The sequence below is a fragment of the Lepidochelys olivacea genome (assembly GCF_965140295.1).
Source record: "Lepidochelys olivacea isolate rLepOli2 genome assembly, chromosome: 9".
Lineage (NCBI taxonomy): Eukaryota > Metazoa > Chordata > Testudines > Cheloniidae > Lepidochelys > Lepidochelys olivacea.
In genome coordinates, this window is record NC_140419.1 from 33,573,671 (window position 1) to 33,595,548 (window position 21,878).

The 21,878-nt window shown below is 39.9% G+C and overlaps 1 protein-coding gene across 1 annotated transcript in view; it reads left to right on the forward strand.

The window, feature by feature from the left end:
• DNER (delta/notch like EGF repeat containing) overlaps positions 1 to 21,878 on the forward strand; it is a 279,726-nt gene that overhangs the window by 134,995 nt on the left and 122,853 nt on the right. Inside the window, exons 3-4 of the mRNA XM_084639188.1 lie at positions 14,866 to 14,960; positions 18,148 to 18,314. Coding sequence (XP_084495314.1) covers positions 14,866 to 14,960; positions 18,148 to 18,314 — 262 coding nt within the window. The remainder of the gene's footprint in view (positions 1 to 14,865; positions 14,961 to 18,147; positions 18,315 to 21,878) is intronic.

Here is a 21,878-nt window from a genome sequence, read left to right on the forward strand (position 1 = left end):
ACTCTTTTTTTGTTTTTTGTTTTTTGTTTTGCTGTGCGCATGTGCAGTGATCTTTTAGCTAGCAGCTGCACATGTCATGGCTGAGTGTGTGCATTTGATATAGTATCATATGGGGCTTAGTATAATAATTGTATAATGGCTAAGGGACTGGCTAAAGGGGAGATGACAAAGGATTGCACTGAAAGGATAACTATCTCTCTGGAGAGAGGTTACTAGTGGAGCTCTTCAAGGATCGGTCTTGGGATCAATCTCATTTAATATTTTCATTAATGACTGTGGCACAAAAATAGGAGTGTACTAATGAAATTTGCTGATGACACAAAGTCTGGAGACATTGTCAATACAGAAGAGGATTGAAATGTTATACAGGAAGAACTGAACGATCTTGAGGAATGGAATTATGGAAATGGAAATACATTTAATAGTATAAAGTACAAAGTCATGCACTTAGCTAATAAAAAGATTTTCTGAAACTAGGGACTCATCAGTTGGAAATAATGGAGTAGGAGAAAGACATGGGTGTATTAGTTGATTACTGGATGACTAAGGCATCTATGTGGTGTGGCCATAAAAAGGCCATGAAATCCTATGATCTTTCTGGCAACGTATTTCCAGTAGAGAGAGAGAAGAATTCATGCCATGGTACAAGGCATTGATAAGACCTCATCTGGAATCTTTTGTATACTTCTGATCAATCATGTTTAAGAAAGATTAATTCAAACTAGAACAGGTGTAGAAAAGGGCTATTGCGGTGATCAGGGGAATAAGAAGCCTTATGAGAGGAGACTGAAAGAGCTTAGCTTGCTTAGCCTCGCACAACAAAGACTGAGAGGGAATATGATTGGTCGCTATAAATACATTGGTGGGGTAAACACCAGGGAGGAAGAAGAGCTGTTTTACAATGCACAAAGTACAATGTGGGCACCAGAACAAATGGATATAAACTGGCCATGAATAAATTTAGGCTAGAAATTAGAAGATTTCTAACGACCAGAAGAGTGATATTCTAGAATATCCTTCCAATAGGAGTAGTGCAAACAACAAATCTAATTGCTTTTAAGATGGAGCTTGATACATTTATGAATGGGATTACATCAGTGATTCTCAAACTTTTGTACTGGTGACCGCTTTCACATAGCAAGCCTCTGAGTACAACCCCCCCTTATAAATTAAAAACACTTTTTTATATATTTAACACCATTATAAATGCTGGAGGCAAAGCTGGGTTTGGAGTAGAGGCTGACAGCTTGCGAACCGCCCCCCCCATGTAATAACCTCGTGACCCCCTGAGGGGTCCCGACCCCCAGTTTGAGAACCCCTGGATTACATGGTCAGGGTTGCCAGCAGTAGCAGCAGACTGGGCTTGATGACCCATGAGATCCCTTTGAATCCTACGTTCCTAAATGATAAGAGCCAGCACTGAATTATATTCAGGATTGCCATAGTAAACTAAGTCAATTATGAACAATTATCATACCGGTAGGTGATACCACAAACCATAGTATCTGTCAAGAAAAGTCAGAATGTAGACAACATACTAACTTTAATTAAAGATCTCCACTTCAACGTTGTTTTGACTCTCTCCTAACTTCTCATTGAGGAGTCTCTTCTTCTCTGTTGCAACAGGATCTAATGTCTGCAGATCAGAAAACATCTGAGTACTTGACTTAGGTCTTTAACTATTTAGTAATCTCGGCTGAGACATGATACGTGTTGCATATTAATCGTTGCATAAGGGGATCTGTTCAGAGAGGGTTTTGGGGGGCAAGTGCATTGTGTGGTTTTATATTATTTGTCTGTTGCTACTAAAGGATGTGTCTCTACTGCAGTGGGAGCAAGTCTCCCGGCCTGGGTACACAGACTCATGGTAGCTGGGCTGGAGCTAATTGCTAAAAATAGCAGTGTGGACGCTGGAGCTTGGGCTCTTAGGCTGACCCAAGCACCTAGACTTGAGAGTCTGTGCTCCAGCCCAGTGTTAAATAGATATGAGCTCATAGTCTAAATAATGGAAATTGCTTGTTGCAGTTTGAGGACTTAAAAAAACCAAACAAACCAAAAACACCAAAGAAACTTCCAATAGGTTTAACTTTTGACATTTGGAATGTTCCAGAAAAATATTCCAGAAGGCTTTATTGTGCTTTAAGAATTGTAATTCTAATTAGCTGTACAAGAAACGAGTAACATACTATGTTGTATTATGTATCACCATAAGTATCTATTCAGAGTAAACCAAAATCATAATACAATAGTAAACTAAATAGAAAATAGCCTTTGTTTATCAAGCATTTTCCTATCCCCAAATAAATAAGGCCCCAGTTCAGCAAAGGGTAATGCATGTAGAAGTTCCATTGAGTTCAGGGGACCTATTCACAGTGGCTACACCTACAGTTGTGGATAGGGGTGCAATTCCCAGTTTGCACAGACATACCCGTTCTAGCTCTGATCGAGTTAGCACACTATAAATAGTAGTGTGACTGTGTAACACAATACACGGTGGTGGCACGGGCTAGCTACCCCAGTTACAAATCTGCCTGGACCAAATTAGTATATACTTGGTGCGGCTATCATGTCCTGCTGGTCGCCACTGTGCTGTGCCTACCACAGCTCAAAGAGAGCTAGTGCGAGAGTCTTCACAAGCTGGGAATCATACCCCTAGCTCCTAGGTCCCTTTCAACCCTGATATTCTATGATTCTATGAAGTGTAGACATAGCCAGTGCATAAAGTTAAGCATGTACATAGCAGATTGGTTCCTAAACAGGGAACTAAGTCATATTTATTAGCATTTTTGTCATAGTTCCATTAAAAAGCATGATTACAATGCCACCAAAGCCCTTCAGAATTTGGAAATAAATACTAGGGTTGTATTTGCCTTCCAGGCAAAATGCAGATGAGGTTGGATTGATTTTAGTATCAAGCACTAGGCATAATAAAGGTCAGTGATGCAGCAATTTTTTGAAGTTCAATAAATGATAACAATTTCATAACCTTTTGTGACTTTTTTCTTAATGAAACAACAGATTGTAAAGAAAAGAGAATTCAGGTGAGTTTATTATTCAGGAATAAATGGATAAAATGTTAAGCCTGACTTTTAAAATACTTTGATTACAGGGATTCTTTGAGATGCACTCACAAGGTGTAGAAACCAAAATTAGCTAGATATTAACTGTTAATATCCTGGACAAATCTTATTGAATTAAGATAAACTTTATTGAATTAAATTAAACTTTATTGGATTAGGTTTAATACCTGAGGGTCCATTGTATTAAAATGCAGTTGTGTATGTGTTATGGAGGAGGTGCTCATGTAATTCCTCCGTTATCGGCCCTTTGAACCTATCCTCCTGGAGAGGTGCACATATACTAGTTCAAAACGGATTCTCCAGGGACCAACAGACAAAGAAGAGGTTTTTGGATGAATAGCCTCATTTTAAACTGGGTCAGGGCCTTCTTCCTTATCCGTCATACAGACAGGACCTCTTATCCAATCGTGAGAGAAGGATTGGAAGGACTTGGCTTACTGGGGCCCATAAAACTGGTTACTAGTTCTGAACGGAGACTTTTATGAAATTGTGACTATAGAAAAGACTCCCTTTGTAAGGCATTGAAGGACTGCTCCTGCCAGAGTCCATGTTAGAATCGGGATGATCTCTTGATCTCTGGTAAGCTTACTAGCATGCATGTAGGTTCTTTTATTGTTTATAATGATTTCTCTGTAGTGCTAGGACTAAAATAAGCTTGCACTGAAAGAGCTGTGTGGTATCTAGAACTGAGGGCTGTCAGACTGTTAACTATCTCTGAAGATAAAGCAAGTAGCCTGTCTCTGCTGGTAATACCACAGTGAAGGCAGGAAACTGTGCAGCCTGGAAATTCCCCAGTCAGAAGGGAATGAGACGTGGGTCTCCACCCAAGAAAGGCAATGGCTGGGGAGCTGGACAGCTGAGAGTGGGTGCCCTTGCTGGATCACTGAGTTGTCCTGAACTCTGACAGCCCCTATTTGAGTCATCTGCAAGAATTGAAATAGGACCTTTAATCTTCCATTTCTTTATGTGCTGCCATGGTACATGTGATACTGGTTCAAAATAGCTCTGTGTATCTCCTGCATCGTCTGGTGCTCTCAAAAATCAAGGGAGACTAAAGGGAAGATGTGTTCTATTAAGATTATATTAATTTTCCTGTGACTTGTGTAATATCACCAAATCTCTTCTCTGCCACATCATGGCTCTGGGCTTTAGATATAAACACTATTTCCAGAGGCAACTTGGCTCAGACATCTTTGAACAGGGTAAAACTCTTCAGTGGGCCCCTTTTTTAAAATAACAAAACAAAATAACTTATCTTAAAAAATATCCTTAAGGACTCCCCAGACCCAAATAAAATTATGCTTAACCATCCATTGTCAAAAGACATTCAAGGGAGTTTCAGGTAATTTTGCCACAACTACAACTTCTAGCCGTACCAGAACCACAGCTCTCTTAAACTCTTTCAGTACACTGGGGTGAGGAAATCCTTCCACAATATGAACTAGAGAGTGAAGCCCTATTAGTTCAGACCCACGTTTCTTTAGTGCCCAGGTTGGGTTCAGAACTTTCTTTTTAATGTGATCTGTTACTACTTCCAGCAAGTATCAAGATTCATAAACAAGGCTTCTCGTAGTCTTTCAAGAACCACTCCATCTTGAAACTTTTGTCTCCTCTTCCTTTAAGACTGAATGAAAAGATAAGGCTTTCTGAACTGTGTAGTGAACAACCTTTTCTCTGGAGCAGTTCTCAATGTTTTACATTCAGCAACCTAATGTTACAGCAGAGGAACATTTCGGGACTCCTCTCCCACCTAGTCATAAAGTATAGGGGTGTGGTAGCAACCTCCATGTTGAGAATTTATGCCTTAGATCCATGATTCCAGTTGCATCAAAAGAGAGTGGGTTCCATGTGCTTCTTGGTGATTTAAATAGTTCTGGATGATCTTGTCTGACTCTGGATTTGTCTGTCTTCATGTGCAAAACTGATTTCATGATGGAGGTCGTAGCTCTACTGATCCAAGAACTATAGCCCTCTCCCCAGTGCATCCCTACTGACATGAATGTCTATGCTTTGTAATCAGGAATGACCATTATCTGATTCAGGAAATGCCCTTCAGTCTATCACCTGTTCCTTGTGTGTTCTGAAGTTAAAGGCCACCCTGATGGTCATCTTGAGAAAAGAGAGTATCTAGATCTACTACTGACAAGACGATATACTTGTGAAGACGCAATCGTGCAACGTGATAGCTTGCCTCACTGACTGAACCATCCAGTACTTGGAAGAACATTGATAATACCTTGGAGGAAATCCAAGATTTTATTCGTGGAACCTAAAAAAGGGTGCAGAGTCTCAAAATTCTGTATCTGTAGGTGGAATAAATCATATTCTAATTGAGATAATTTTGAAAGTATAGTTGCTGACTCCACCAAGGTTACAGTTGTTTTCTGAACAGAAAAACAGAGCCATCTGTAATGGAATTTGCCTGGCAGATACTTACTTTCATTCACAGAACACTACAAAACTGACATGATTTCTTCATCTGATGCCACCTTTGGACATGGAGTTCTTCAGTCTTCCCCGGTGCTCTTCAGTAAAGACCCTCTCTTAAAAATTTTGCTCAGTACTATTAGGTTTGATATTATGATGTTGCTACTCTGGACACTTTCACTTTTCCTTCCCCATTGTTAGAAGCTTTTTTTCTGCTTGTTGCTTCCCAGCAGTTCCAACTCTGTGAAGTAATGGAGGAGTTTCCATGAGATGGTTAGAGAGCAAGAGATTTGGTTTCCTTACCTGTAATTCTATCTTCTCTGAATGGGAATTCCCTGCTCTGTTTCACCCTGGGTGGTATTCAGCAATTTCAGTATGGCTGAATGGAGAGGGTAAGATCCTTATCTTCTGGGTCTTACAAACCTGCTTTTATTTCTTGCTTCCCCAGCCCCATTTTTCCCATACAGAATACAGTTCGGCATCTAATCGGTTTGATTTTTTTCTAGGGGTCTCCCTCCCACCCCCAGCATTCTTTTTAGCTTTGGCAGTATGGCCTGGGGGAGAAAGGTCATGCAATTTAATCCTGTGCCTTTAGAGGGTGCTGCTAGGCAGATTGCACTAGTAGGGGAGAAAAGAGGAACCTCTTGCCTGCATAGAGACGTGGAAAAGATGGAAAACCCAGCAGTTCCAAGCCTGATGGAACAGTGGATTTGCATTCACAGAAGATAAATTGCAAGTAAGGAAACTAATTTTATTGAATTAAAAATTAATTAATGTGTAATCCCTTGGAAGGAGATTTGGCAGGGTTAGCATTTACAGAAGCAATCCTGGTAATGTATTCATCTTGGCTGGAGGGATATAGTTTTTTTGTGAAATAACTGTCATATCACTTTTAAAATGGTACAGCTTTGGGATATAACATTTTTCTCAAGCTAATAATTTTTACAGTATTTGCATTCACCCAATGCCCTTAAAATAAGTTTTGTCAGAAGTCTAAAACTTTCATTTCCTAAAGCACTGGCTTTTATTACCTTGCCCTTCCAACTGAATGGTATATGTCAATGAGGCTTTTATCTTCCTGAGTCAGTTCAGATGTGTTATGTGAATTCACACTTGCAACTGCATTCTAGACAGTAATTTCCCCCACTGTGGTTTGGCAGCAAGACCAGGTGGATCTCATTGCCTCCACCTGAAGGGTAGAAAGGAAAGAAAAGCTAGGGAGAAAGACAAGAATAGAGAATCTTTAAGAGCAGCCAGCTCAGGAGGAAACTCAGACATAGGCTTATGTTGTCACTTGTGAATAAAGAAGAGATGCTGAGTTCTGAACAATAATCATTTGTGTGTGTGTAATGTACTGAGAGTGTTTACAAAAGTATGCAAACTCACTGCAAACCACAGTGGGGTGTTGTGAAAGCTGTGATGTCACAGCATGGTGCATGCTGGGGTATCATAACAGATAGCCCTCAGGAAAGGATGGACATTTTGGGACTAAAAGTACAAAGGAAAAGTGAATTTTAACTTGTTAATATGTTCTGAGTCTGGCTAGTGGGGGAACTCATCATGTATTGTTAAAGGCAATGAAATGTTCATTGTGTTTCCAGGCCACCTTTAAGACTTAGAGAGCAAGGACTAGATGCTCTGAAACTACAACTAGCAAAAGCCCTCTGTTGTAATCCTCCCAAAGACTCCATGGTTTTTTTCCCTGGCAAGCACACAGTGGAGCTCCTCCCTACCCCACATAGGGCCCTTGGGAAAGGACAATGGTTAAAATATTTGAAGCAGAAATGTGATTTTTGGTTTGTCATCTCTATCTCGTTAAAAAAGGAGCTCAGTATCCATTGATTTAGACCCAAACTGTTTGGGTCCATTCATATTTATGCCAGTTTACAGGTGAGCAGAAGAATACCTGTGTCCTCATATCTGCATGATGGACATATAATCATTCTAAATACTGCATAACATATTGAAGAGCATATCTTTGTAAGCAGTTCTTGAGGGTGCTTCAGGGCTTTGTCTGGCTGGTGAAAGATTATGCTTTTTTCCTAATGACTATTTTTAAAGTGGTGGTGTGTGCCTTAAGGAGCTGCCTTGCTCAGTTAAAGGCTGTGTGCTGTTTCTAGTGCTACAGGGAAATCTTGGAAAAACATGATACTGCAGTTGTGTTCAGTGGATCTTTTTCCAGTTTCATCAGGCATAACTGCTTGTCTGCCCTCATGGGTGTGGAACTGGAACATGTAGGTCATGATCTCTCAATGTCTGCATTTTTAGGAGAAAGCATATCACATGTCCTTTCAATTTTACCTTCAGAGACTCCTCAGATGAGACTACAAATTTGGTTGATAAAGGAAATAGTGTTGATGTAATATACCTAGACTTCTGTAAGGTATTTGATTTGGTACTGCATGACATTTTGATTAAAAGCTAGAATGATATAAAATTAACATAGCACACATTAAATGGATTAAAAGGTGTTGTAACTGATTGGTTCTTGGCACTTCTCTGTTGAACATTCTTATTAATAACCTGGAAGAAAACATAAATCATTGATAAAGTTTGCAGATCATACAAATTGGAGGACTGGTAAATAACAAAGGGGACAGGTCACTGATACAGAGCAATCTGGATTGCCTGGTAAATGGGGCAAACAAATATACATTTTTAAAATGGCTCAATGTAAATGTATACATCTAGGAACAAAGAAGGTAAGGCATACTTACAGGATGGGGGCTTTGTCCTGAGAAGCAGTGACTGAAAAAGATTTGGGGCTCATGGTGGATAATCAGCTGAACATGAGCTCCCAGTGCGATGCTGTGGCCAAAAGGGTTAATGCGATCCTTAAATGAATAAATAAATAGGGGAATCTTGAATAGGACAAGAGAGTTTATTTTACTTCTGTATTTGGAACTGGTGTGACTGCTGCTGGAATACTGTGTCCAGTTCTGGTTTCCGTAGTTCAAGAAGGATGTTGCTAAATTGGAGAGGGCTCAGAGAAGAGCTATGTGACTGATTAAAGGATTAGAAAATGTGTCTTATAATGATAAACTCTAGGAGCTCAATCTATTTAGCTTAACAAAGAGAACAATAAGGGGTGGCCTGATTACTGTTTATAAGTACCTACCTGGGGAACAAATATTTAATAAAGGCAATCTAGCAAAGAAAGGTATAACATGATCCAATGGTTGGAAGTTGAAGGTAGACAATTTAGACTGGAGAAAAGGTATACATTTTTAATAGTGAGAGTAATTAACCACTGGAACAGTTTACCAAGGGTCATTGTAGATTCTCCATTACTGAAAATTTTAAAATCAAGATTGGATTTTTTTCTCAAAGATGTGCTCCAGAAATTATTTTGGGATATTCTATGGCCTGTGTTATACAGGAAGTTAGACTAGATGATCACAGTGATCCCTTCTGGAATCTATGAATCTGAAAATCCCTTATTTAAATATTTTGCTGCAATCCCTGTTTTTGCTATCTTCTTCCAGCTATTGTAGCTTCTCTTGCAGAGCCAGTGATCTATTTGCATGTTCTGGTTTAGTTTTCTCTGTTAGTACTGGTTTAGTGTACTGGTCTAGCAAATCCTGATTTCCAGCTCTTTCAACTTAGTAGAAAACTCTCCCAGGACCAAATACAGACATGACTGGAAACTGTAATGTATTTCTCCCATTGCTATGGAAAGGTTCAGTGTAATTTCTCCTGTAATTCTGGCTGCCAAACCATGATTTTCTCTTTCACTGGTATTTGTCTGAGGACACATTGTTGCTGGCAGCATTTTGTTTCTTATCTGTGCTGGGAGGCTGCTGCTTCTCCTTCTGTTTTTGTGCTGATCTAAATTCCAGATTTTTTAAAACTGAAATATCAGTTTTCTGCCACTGTAAAATTCTATTTTGGTTCAGTGTCCTTCTGTTTTAGATGTCCTTCGGTTTATCAGATCAGTGGGTAATGGAGCCAGAGTGAAATGTAAATGGAGCTGCTAGTTAGGTCAGCATCACACGACACCTTCCTCTCCAGGTATAACTGTAAAAGCCCTGCATACCCTTGCTGCTTTGCCTTGCATTAAAACATTTTGTGTTTATGTTGTTTTTCCTTTGAAGCTTTAATTTAAGAGAGTGTTCCTGTTTGATTGCATGTTGGTTTCCACTCTCAGTATATTATTTTTTGTGCTGCCCCTTGTGCAATTGTACTCTCCAGTTTATTTCTTTCTGTCTTGTCTGTCTGGTCTGTCTTTTCTGTCTTTCCACTTGTCCTCCCAGTCTATAAAAAGGGAAATAAGGGTAACCCAGGGAATTACAGACCAGTTATCTTAGCTTCACGACCTGGAAAGATAATAGAACAATAAATTTGGAAACACCTGGAAGGTGCTAAGTAACAGCATGGATTTGTCAAGATCAAATCATATCAAACCAACCAAATACCTTTCTTTAACAGATAACAAGCCTTGTGGATAGGAGGAAGTGGTAGATGTGGTCTATCCTGACTAAAGTAAGGCTTTTGATACTGTCTCACACGACCTTCTCAAAAGCAAACTAGGGAAATGGGTGCATAACTGGTTAGAAAACTTCCCAGAAAGTAGTTATCAGTCATTCGCAGTCAAGCTTGGAAGGGCATAATGGGTGGGGTCCCGCAGGGATCAGTTCTGAATCTGGTTCTGTTCAATATCTTCATCAGTGATTTAGATAATGTCATAGAAAATACACTTATATGCGGAAGATACCAAGCTGGGAAGGTTTGCAAGTGCTTTGGAAGATAGGATTAAAATTCAAAATGATCTGGACAAACTGGAGAAATGGTCTGAAATAAATTGGATGAAATTCAATAAGGACAAATGCAAAGTACTCCATTTAGGAAGGAACAATCAGTTGCATGCATACAAAATTGGAAATGACTGCCTAGGAAAGGGATCTGGGGATCATAGTGGATCACAAGCTATATATGAATCAACAGTTTAACACTGTTGCAAAAAAGCAAACATCATTCTGTGATGTATTAGCAGGAGTGTTGTAAGCAAGACATGAGAAGTAATTCTTCTGCTCTACTCCGTGCTCATTAGGCCTCAGCTTGAGTATTGTGTCCAGTTCTGGGGACCACATTTCACCACTCCAGAGAAGAGCAACAAAAACGATTAAAGGTCTAGAAAACATGACCTATGATGGAAAATTGAAAATGTTGTTGTTTGTTTGGTCTGGAAAAGAGAAGACCGAGAAGGGACATAACTGTTTACAAGTACATAAAAGGTTGTTACAAGGAGGAAGGAGAAAAATTCTTCTCCTTAACCTGTGAGGGTAGGACAAGAAACAATGGGCTTAAATTGCAGCAAGGAGATTTAGGTTGGACATTAGGAAAAACTTCCTATCTGTCAGGGTGGTTAAGCACTGGAATAAATAGCCTAAGGAGGTTGTGGAATCTCCATCATTGGAGATTTTTAAGAGCGGATTAGACAAACACCTGTCAGGGATCAACATTTCTCAAACTGGGGTCCATGAACCCCTGGGGTTCCCCTAGGGGACTCCAGGTGGTCCGCGGGCCCCTCTGAGAAACTCCTCCCCCTCCCTTCCAGGCACACCTCCAGTACACTGGGGAACAGGCTTACCTCTCCTGGCTCCCCACCACTCCCGGAAGCGGCAGGCATGTGCCTGTGGCCCTTGGGGCGGGAGGCCAGAGTGTCTCCGTGCACTGTCCCTGCCCGAGCACCGACTCCGCTGTTCCCATTAGCCGGGAACTGCAGCCAATGGGAGCTGTGGGGGTAGTGCCTGCAGGCAGGGGCAGTACGCAGAGACACCTTGCCCACCCCGGCCTAGGAGCCGCAGCCAGACGGATGTGCCAGTCACTTTCAGGAGCGTCCCGAGGTGAGCACTGCAACCCTTGTCCCCTCCTGCACTCCAACCCCCTGCTCCAGCCCAGAGCCCGCACCCCTTCCCACACCTAAACTGCCTCCCAGAGCCCGCACCCCATCCTGAACCCCAACCCCCGACCCAGCCTGGTGAAAGTGATTGAGGATGGGGGAGAGAGAGCAAAGGAAGGAAGGGGGGATGGAGTGAGTAGGGGAAGGGACGGGGAAGGGCCATGGCCCCAGGAAAGGGCGGGGAAAGGGGTGGTGCAAGGGCTGAGCTGGGGCGGCATTGTGGGTCCCCGAAAACTTTTAAATCAAAATGGGGGTCCTCAGGTTGCTAAAGTCTGAGAACCGCTGGTTTAGGTAATACTTAGTCCTGGATGACCTCTCGAGGTCCCTTCCAGTCCTGCGATTTGGTTGTAACTTTTTCTGATATAGACCAAGTTAATGGACATATAAAATTCTGCTGTCATATGATTTATGATTGACATTCATTATTGAGGGTGATGGTGGCTATATTTTTAGCTAACATCATACTGGAATATGAGAATAGAGATGTTAATTATATTTTTCCCACAGGCTTGTTAAAAATCAGGTTCTCTCGGAAAGTGATTGTACAGTGCAACTCTTACCATGCATATTGGCAAATATAAAAGGAGGGATGTCAGCCAAATTCATATTGGGCTTTGAACATAATCTCCATCATCATGGTTTCCAAAATTAAGAAACAGTAATAAATTTATTAACATTTTTCTATGTTACTTTAACTAGCACAACAAAATTGCACACTATTTATTTAAATTTGAAATAATCAAATTATCTGTTGAAGCCAGAGAAGAATGCAGTAACTTACTGCCTGGTGAAGCAATAAACTGAGCCAGACATACAATTTTGCTTATTGTGACTAATTGGCCACATGAGTCAAAATTGAACTTGTATTACTTGAAAATTATTACTTAAGTAACATGCCAGGATTTTCTTCTGTGTCTTTTTTTAATAGATACTTCATTGTCAAATTCAAAATGTGGATTTGAATGAAACATGAGTTTAGAATTTGGATTCTGGCTCTTCTTTTTGAAGGATGATTCACTCTTTGGAAGGGGTTTCAGCGAACATTCTCAGTTTATCAATAAGCATAGTGTAAACCTAGCATAATAGGCTCTATATAAGGTTTTTATCATACAAGATGGGTTACAAACCTATCCTTACTTTTTGTCAAATGTAGAAAAGAAATTGGCTCATTGTTTGTACTGCATATGGTGTTATTACATAGTCAAGCTGTTAGGGATACACAAAAAATACTCTAGATGATGATGATATAGAGAGACACTTAAGATCCCCCTCCCCCACACGCATTATGTTGATCTGTAGCAACAATGGTTTGGTCTAGACCAGGTGGTTCTCAAACAGGGTGACAGAGGTCTTCCAGGGGGCACATCAACTCATCTAGATATTTCCCTAGCTCTACAACAGGCTACATAAGAAGCACTAGTGAAACCAATACAAACAAAAATTTCATACAGAATGAATTGTTTATACTTGCTCTGTATACAATATACTGAAATGTAAGTACAATATTTATATTCCAATTGATTTATTTTATAATTGTATGGTAAAAATAAGAAAGTAAGCAATTTTCAGTAATAGTGTGCTGTGACTTTTGTTTTATTTTTATGTCTGATTTTGTAACCAAGTAGTTTTTAAGTGAGGTGAAACTTGGGGGTATACAAGACAAATAAAACTCCTGAAAAGGGTACAGTAGTCTGGAAAGGTTGAGAACCACTGGTCTAGATGGACTAAGAGGCTCTTATTCATGGCTTTTGGAAATACATTTGGTATTATTGGATAGATAGATGAATGCCTGTGTACATGCATGAACTTAGATGCCAGCATTGTATGGTCAAATAAAAATGTTGTCCATGATCCTACTGCCAGTGCTGTATGGTAGAAAAGGTCTGATTAGCGAACAGAGGAATTGCTGCATAGATGGCAGAGAAAGCAGTTACTTAGCACAAGCACTAAATCACAGCTGCAGTCATGAATTTACTCCCTAGGTAGGCTGTGGATGCTTCATTCACTTTGTAGAAAGCCTCCTGTCATTGGAAAGAGCGATAGTGGGCTTCATTATTGCTGGGCTCATGTGGCAGAGTATGGCTATGAATTTCAACAGGAAAAATAAGCTATGCAATAAGTGCAGTTGAAAGAGAGCAGTAGTTCTTGCTGTTGGATCTAAATGCCCCAAGATCTCTCATTTTCACTGACATGTGGCAACGCTAGATAGTTACCGTATATACTCGATCATAAACCGGTTCGTTTATAAGCCAACCCCCCCCCAAGATGAATAAGTAAAAATGGAAAATTTTAATGACCCATTCAAAAGCCAACCCTGTAATTCAGGGGGTCAGCAAACTTTGGCTCATGGGCCATCAGGATAAGCCGCTGGCGGGCCGAGATGGTTTGTTTGCCTCGAGCGTCCTCAGGCGCGGAGGTAAACCTAAGCAAAGTGTCCCGGCGTGCCAGCTGCTTACCCTGACGGGCTGGGACAGCAACTGATGGGAAAATTTTTTTGGGGTGGGGGGAGAAGCTGGGGGTCAGGTGAGTAACCCCGTGACCATCCCCCACATGACCCCAGCCCTAGCCCAGGACCCCCACACTCTCCCCATCCCATCCCTTCCCACCTCATCTGGGGAGGGGCAGGGGAGGATGTCTCTGGCCTGGCCGGAGCTGCTTTGGCGGCTGGGCAGTGCATCCGCAGCCTGCTCCAGCGGGCCAGACCGGGCGGCACAGCCGCAGCATGTTCTAGCGGGCTGGGCCTGGTGGCATGGCTGCAGCATGCTCCGGCAGGCCTGGCAGTGTGGCCACAGCCTTCCCTGGGGGGCGGGGCCGAGCGGCACGGATGCAGCCTGCCAGCCCCAGAGCTGCAGCTGCTTCGGAGGCTGGGGGAAGAGCAGCATGGCCAGACGCAGAGAGACTCTGGCCCTGCCTCTTCCCTTCTGGCTCTGCTGGCTGTGCTGCCTCTCTTTGCTCCCTCTGTTGGGGGAGGGGTTGTGTCCCACCTCTCCCTCTCTAAACCAGTTCATAAGCTGGCCCCCTTGTCTGTGCTTCCCTTATTTACTAAAAAAAATTCGGCTTATGAACGAGTATATACGGTACTTAGTATTTGACAATATGAGCCATAAATTTTCCCATTTATCTTTTTCTCAAGACTGGTGTGATACTTTTAAAGGCGGACACCTCTCACAGTAAATTCTCACTAAAATGTAGAGCTATAGAGAGGGGTTTTTTTTATATTTTTGAAAACATTACCCATAAAATGAGATTCCAGAATAATTGAAGACGACTTAGAACCTTATATTACCTCAAATGTATATTGATGATGAAACTTTCAATGTCTGGAAATTTCTTAAAAGATCAGGATTGGTTAATGGTGCTGTTTTTATATTCTTTTCATGTTTATTAATTTCCCTCATTTTTTATATCCGCTTTTGAAGGATTAAATCTTTAAAGAACAATCTTTACTCTTTTCAGATAACCCCAGATGTAGCTTGTGGAAATGCCAGTTCTAACAACTCTGCTGGAGGCCGGCTTATTTCCTTTGAAGTTCCACAGAACACATCAATAAAGTAAGAATATTGCTTTGTTATAGCAGCCTGGAATAATAAATATTTAAATAGTGTTTGGTACCGAATTCATGTCTTGGGAACTGTAGTCAATTGTCTCCGAGGCAGCCAGACTGTGAAATGCCTTGGTATGTCATGAAAGAACTCCAGAGCACCTCCAGATGACAGGAGGGACCTAGCAATACCAGAGCACCTTCTTCCAGAGGTGCAAGTGCTCACATGTATGTTTAAGTGGTTTGTTTGGTTTGGTTTGGTTTGGTTTGGTTTGGTTGTGGGGCATGTTTGGGGGGGACAGGAGGGGAGGAGGGACTAAGCGAGTAAAGTGTCTTTCAGCCATCAGAGAACACTGGGAATTGGAGCAAAGAGGTGGAGGACAACAGTTTGACTTGGAGAAGGGTGTAACATTTTGTTCTTTTCCCTCCACGCAGTGATGATTTCTGAAAGCCAGAGCAGCTCACCTTTCCCCATTGCCAAATTCAGACTAATGTATTTGTTTATATTTGTGTTTGAACTTCACATCAGTAGTCTGAATGCTTTATAAAAGCTTTCTACAAAGAGGTGTGAGTCCTACAAAGCAGATATGCGTTTGAAGAGTTTAAAGTTGTGTAAAGCATCCACTTTTTCACACTGACAGTTGTGTAACTTAATTTTAATGAACGGAATTTGATTCCCTTGAAAGCCAAGATCTGATAGCATTGACTGGGATGAAGCATACGTTTATGGTACAAGCTTTCAGATAAAGATCTGCCAATGTATCTCCCTTCTGATTTGCAACATTCCTGCTGTTTTAGGCCTCGGTTTCTCCTGAAACAGCGCACTGACACCACTCTTGTGCTGCCATCTTGTGCTCTAGAATCACAGCTTTCATTAAAAAAAAGTTTTGACTTATTTTGATGTTTGCAAAAAAGAGTGAAACTCTTGCAACTGTGTCTACGTTGAGTCTGCAGGCAGCCTGGAACAATGACTCTGAAAGTTGGGAACTGCCCAATTTGTCTCACTGAGTTGTTAGTTCAGACACCCAGTGATTATGATGTAAATGTCAACATTGTTAATTATTTCATTCCCCATGAAAGCTTGTAAGAAAGGAGAGGTAAGATCACAGATCTGCACAGTTACTGATTGTCTCATTGTATGTGGGTGCGATTTGGAAGTTTACTACCATTTCCGCCCCCAAATTAAGAAGTCCTAAGTAGAGACCAGGAGGGAATCTGAGAAGCCAACCGTGAGAAGTCCAGTAGAATTCATGGGCTTATTAAAAACTCACTGTGGAGTGCCCATCTCTAAGGAACCCAAGGAGCACACACAGTCATATGTTGGTCATTTGTGATATCTACTATGAGCAAGCGTCTCACTTTGGCAGCTGACGTGAGCAAAACTTGGAAAGACACCGCAAGCTTTTTCCCAGTTCAGCCCCTGCTAGGCATGAACTTACACTGTTTATAAGCGGAAATACTCCAGTTTTGCCAATCACTTGAATTAATTTTCTTTATTTCACTGTATTCCCTATGTTAAAAGGCATATGTAGAACATGTGATCTGAATATATATTTATGTAACAACAATCACTTTAGGTTAGTAAACTTGCACTGATTTTTATGATGGAATTTGACCTAAATTGTGGCATTCCTTGCTGTCATTTTCAGGTTACCTGAAGTTGTTGTTAGTGAGGGGCCTATAAGTTGGGATAAAAAAAAATCCAAAGCTTTGGCCAAAATTTTATTTTTAAATAGTCCAGGTACAAGAGGGGATCTCTTCATGTGGATTACATTCACACACACCTGCAGTTCTTGGTTTCAGCTGAAAGCAAAAGCATGAAAATTGGAAGAGGTTGATCTGATGAGGTTAGCAGCCCAATTTTAGGCAAGGAAGAGTCAGACTAACTTCTGAACATTTGGATACTAAGCTGTATAGAATGTTTGAGCCTTTGGAGGTTCACTGAGTCCTAGTTGGGATTCTTCCATCTATGAATTGATGCAGATGTCTGGAAAAGATTCATATTATACATGTACACAAGGGAGTGGAAAAAGTACACTAAAAGGAAGGACAGATCCATAGAAACAAAAATTTAAAATCCTGTGGAACTGAGTGCATATATTGTAGTTGCTTTCAAGTGACTTTACCTTACTCAACCCTGTTTATTTCACTAGCTCAGTCCGCGAACCCCTAGGGTTGCAAGCAGGTTTCAGGGGGGTCCATGGCAGAAAGCCAAAGCCCTGCCACATGGGGCTGAAGCCCAGGGCCCTGAGCCCTGCCACATGGGGCTGAAGCCAGAGCAATGTAGCTTTGCAGGGGTCCCTGTGGTATGGGGCCCCAGGCAATTCCCCTACTTTCTACGCCCTAATGCTGGCCCTGGCTTTTATATGCAGAAAACCAGTTATTGTAGCACAGGTGGGCCGTGGAGTTTTTATAGAACGCCGGGGAGGGGGGGCCTCCAAAAGAAAAAGGTTGAGAACCCCTGCGGTAGATCACCACAGGTCTGAGTGACCTTGACAACCTTGCATAACCCATTTGATTTACGAGAATGAAATGCTCTGAACATTTTATCCAATTCATTAAACAAAACCAGAATTTCTGTCAACATCAAAACTGCCTATCTTGAATGTGTACTGATACCATGACTAAAAGGGATGGAAGCAGAAGTATTTCAGCCACTAGAAATGGCAGCATTATGAATGCTAGTAGGGGAAACTTCGGAATGGAGTGAAGTACCATTGAAAGCACATTAATACAGGGGGGAGAGATTGTGTTCTGGTAGTTATCCGGTAGTTATATATTTAATATGTTCTGAGGATGGTATGTGAATATGGATGCTGATTTTGTGTTATGTCATGTTATATAAAGTGTTCATTGGACATGAAAATGGTTCTTTTAAATTATTAGAAATTAAGACTGTGCATAATGTCTGCTTTCAAATATACCATTATTCAAACCCTACTGTTAAAAGGATTTTGTATTGTGAATGTGCATGTATCCAGCCTTACTGCAGTGAAAATTGCGTGGTAATAAAAAAATTTGTATTTTGATAGTACAAATAGTGTGCATTAAATTATACCTTTTTTCTGATTGTATATTTGCTACAGTTGAGTCGTTCTTTTTTTGTTGATTAATTTTGGTCCAGAATGATGTATTGTTTGATAAGACTGATTTTCTTCAATCTGACATGTAATTATTTTTATCCTTCATGTCTCTAGAATAAGGCAAGATGCCACGGCTTCTCTTATTCTGTTGTGGAAGGTTACAACAGTTGGATTTAAACAGTGCTCACTTATAGATGGTAGAAGCGTTACTCTCCTCCAGGCACTGGGTGGACTTGTTCTTTCTGAGGAAATGCTTGCATTAGGAAATAACTACTTTATTGGTGAGTTGTGCTAATGTTCTGGTCTCCTGATCTCCAGCCTTACACAAGAATCAATAATTTATGCAAAACTTAAAGAAACGTAGAGGCAGCTCTGTTAATTTACAAAGGACTTGAAGAACTGGTTTGGTGGTCAGAATATATTTTAGAATTTTGTTAATTCGAAGCAGATGAATGCTACCTGAAGCTGCAAAGTAGCACACATGTGGAACTATGTAATATGAAATCCAGTTAATGTTATTTGACCCATCTACTTCAGATACACATTTTATAGTACATTTTAATTTAACTATGTTGCTTTTTGGTAAATACTACAATAAATGCCTCCAAATGTAAATATTCAAGGTGTTTCTTTGATCATTTGTTATATTATGGTACACTTTGAGAAAAGAATTTGTGTGAAATCAGTTAAATGAATAAAATACCTAGAACATAACGTAAACTTCAAAATATATTAAAATATAATGGGCAAGTCTGTTCTTCTCACAACTATATTTATTACCCACCAATAACACTTACTTGTCAAGGATTTATTCCTATGTAAATATGACACAAACACAGAACTGTTAGAATTATCTTAATATACTGTAATATACTTCATTTGAAAAATGAAACATTAAATATCATGGGAGGAAGTGTGAAATGAAAAATAGTATCCAGTTTAAAATAAAGTATATGGAAAATAATACTGTTTTAAAGACATTCTTTAAGAATGGAGACTATAGATTTAATTATATTGGGCTTTGTGGACAGATGGTGTCAGGCTTGACAAAGCCCTGTCTGGGATGATTTAGTTGGGAATTGGTCCTGCTTTGAGCAGGGGGTTGGACTAGATGACCTCCTGAGGTCCCTTCCAACCCTGATATTCTATGACTGACTGAAATTAGGACATGAAATTGAAATCATGGTAATAATAGTACTTATTTGTTATAGTCGTGAAATACTTTTCTTTCCATAATGAAGAAAAAGCTGCTACAGATTATTGTTCAGTAATTTGTCATTTCTGAAACACAGGCTGCTTTGCAAATAGATATAAGCCATCAAAAACACCTGTGCAAAAATATTGGGCCGTTTTCTGAATGGATGTCCCTGCCAGAAAGAAGCCCAAATAAAGCAGAAATGCTGTGTTTCCACAGTGATAAGGGACAGTGTATCAGAGATCCTGTTGAGGGTTGTTACAGCTACTTTATCAGCAGCAGGTTTCATTTAATGGCATTTATTTTCTCCAAATGGTTTTCCAATTATTTTATATTTTTCCTCGTTAGCTGAGATAGACACTTTCTCTTAAATCTCTTACATCTAAATTTTTTTTTTTTGCATTTAATTTGCTGAAGTTAACTTTCTCTCCGAGAGCAGTGCTAACATGGAATGGCATGGCAACTGACATAAGGTAAAATTCTAGTGAAGATAAGGCAGTTTGTAGTTTTTACATGTGTTAGCCGGTCAAGGTAAAGACTACAGGGGAGTGTTTACCTCAGTCTGCTAACTCATGTTACAGCTACATTTGCCTTGTCTTCACTAGGCTTTGATCTTGTGTTAGTTAACATGTTAGCTCACACAAGGTAAGAACGTACCTTTTTTCCTAGTGAAGACAAAGCATACGTGCAGTTTGTAATAGAGACTTCGGTCACCATGTACATCATTACAAATTCTTTTTCTGTAACTTTTTCTTCCATCTACTGGAAGTTTGTGATGTCTTTTTTTTTTTTTAAATAAATCTTCTGATCCTAAAAAATCTGTACAGAGCTTTCCAAACTCTTTAGTGCAGTTTTTTAAAAATAAAACCAAAAGATCACAATCATCCTGACTGATGTTAGAGGACACTATAATCACAAATTAGTATGGCATGGAGGAACATGCAGACTCAAGTAACAATAAAATGATACCATGCATCGAGGGCTAATCCGTGTTTAGTAAAGATGGAGGCATGCACAGTACATTTTGATTTAAATATTTTATTAAAAGACCCACAAATCTACTTAAATTCTTCATTTTAGTTTTATAATCTGCTGTGCATTGGTAGCACTCTGAGTTTTACTTCAAAAAATAAATATAAAACATACTCCCTCCCTATACCTTGTTTTTATATGTATTAGGGCGAGGTGAACGTCAAGCTTTTTACTTTCAGTATTCACAAAAAGTTCTACTGCATGAAAACGTCAAAATAGGGGCATGGATGACTTTGCTGTATACAAAAAAGCAATGACTGTAACAGTTACTTTGTTTGATGATACTTAAGCTGTAATACTCTTGAGCCAAGAGGTAATGTGGGATGATATAAGCATAATGCTACTTTCCTTCTAGGAATGTATCAGCCAAATATTTGCTTTCTATGTATAATGTTTCTTGGAGAAATGTAGGGGTTGCACTGAACATTGTATTTTTTTCTGCATATTCAACTGAGTTTTTTTAAACTCTTCTTTTTTTTCCTTAGTGAATCTTACTAAAAGAGATTTTATTGGCTTCTTATTTTTTCATTTCTAATTTCTAATTAGAGATGTTATAGAAGAAAGGGAAGATGTGAGTAAGCTGAAGATCAAAGAAAAAGATTACATGAATCTCTCAAGTCACTTTCCCCAGTGTAGCCTCCAAGTTTGTTATGCATCTTGGATCTTTAATTATTTCATACCAGTCTTCCTGAATAAGTCTGATGTGCCAAAGACAATACATTCCGGGAAATATATTATTTGTTTATGTACTGTCTCTTGGTGAAAAGAAAAGGAGTACTTGTGGCACCTTAGAGACTAACCAATTTATTTGAGCATGAGCTTCTCTTGGTGTTTAATTAACTAAATTAACATTTGTTTAAAGTTGTTTAGACACTGCTGAAAGGAATCAGACAGGAGAAAGTAATCAAGTGATGCAGTGTGTAAACAGTATTTATTGAGTGGAAGTAATGGAGTGTCTCTAAGAATTACAAATAAATAAAACCTTGAGATCATATTGTTTTTTCCATATACAAAAAGCAGCCCTATACTCTCAATGTGAATGACTTCTTTGGGGATTGAGCGGAATGGCAAAATGAGAAGGAATAAAAGTCTGCCACAGAGAGCACAGTGTGCCCTCTCTGTAGCATGATACTCTAATTTTGTTTGTCGCTGACTCTGCAAATAGACAGATTCTTTAAAAAGTGCAGTGTGGAAATGAAGTCATAATGGTTCTGTGGCTGCAAAGACCACATTTGTTAAATTACTACATTTACTTTATTAAAGCTGGGCCATCTTGAGAAGGGAAAGGGGTGCCAACTCCAATACTTACTGAAGTCAGTTATTGTCACTCACAGCATATACTTTCCATAGCAATCTTATTAATACTATCTTCCTTAAAGAAAGATTTTAATGAGTTTTGAGTAAGCCACATGTTCATGGTATGGAGTCTATCTTCTAACATTTTTCTTACAGCCATTAATTAAGAAACATAAAAGATACATTTATTAGTCAGAAAGAATGAGTGACCTATTAAATACAATTTAGGCTTTGAAAAGAACAAAGGTGCACTGGATGGGTCAGTGGTTTAGGAGTGGGACAGGACACTTTTTACTTCCAAGTTGCTAGTATAAAGCCAGGC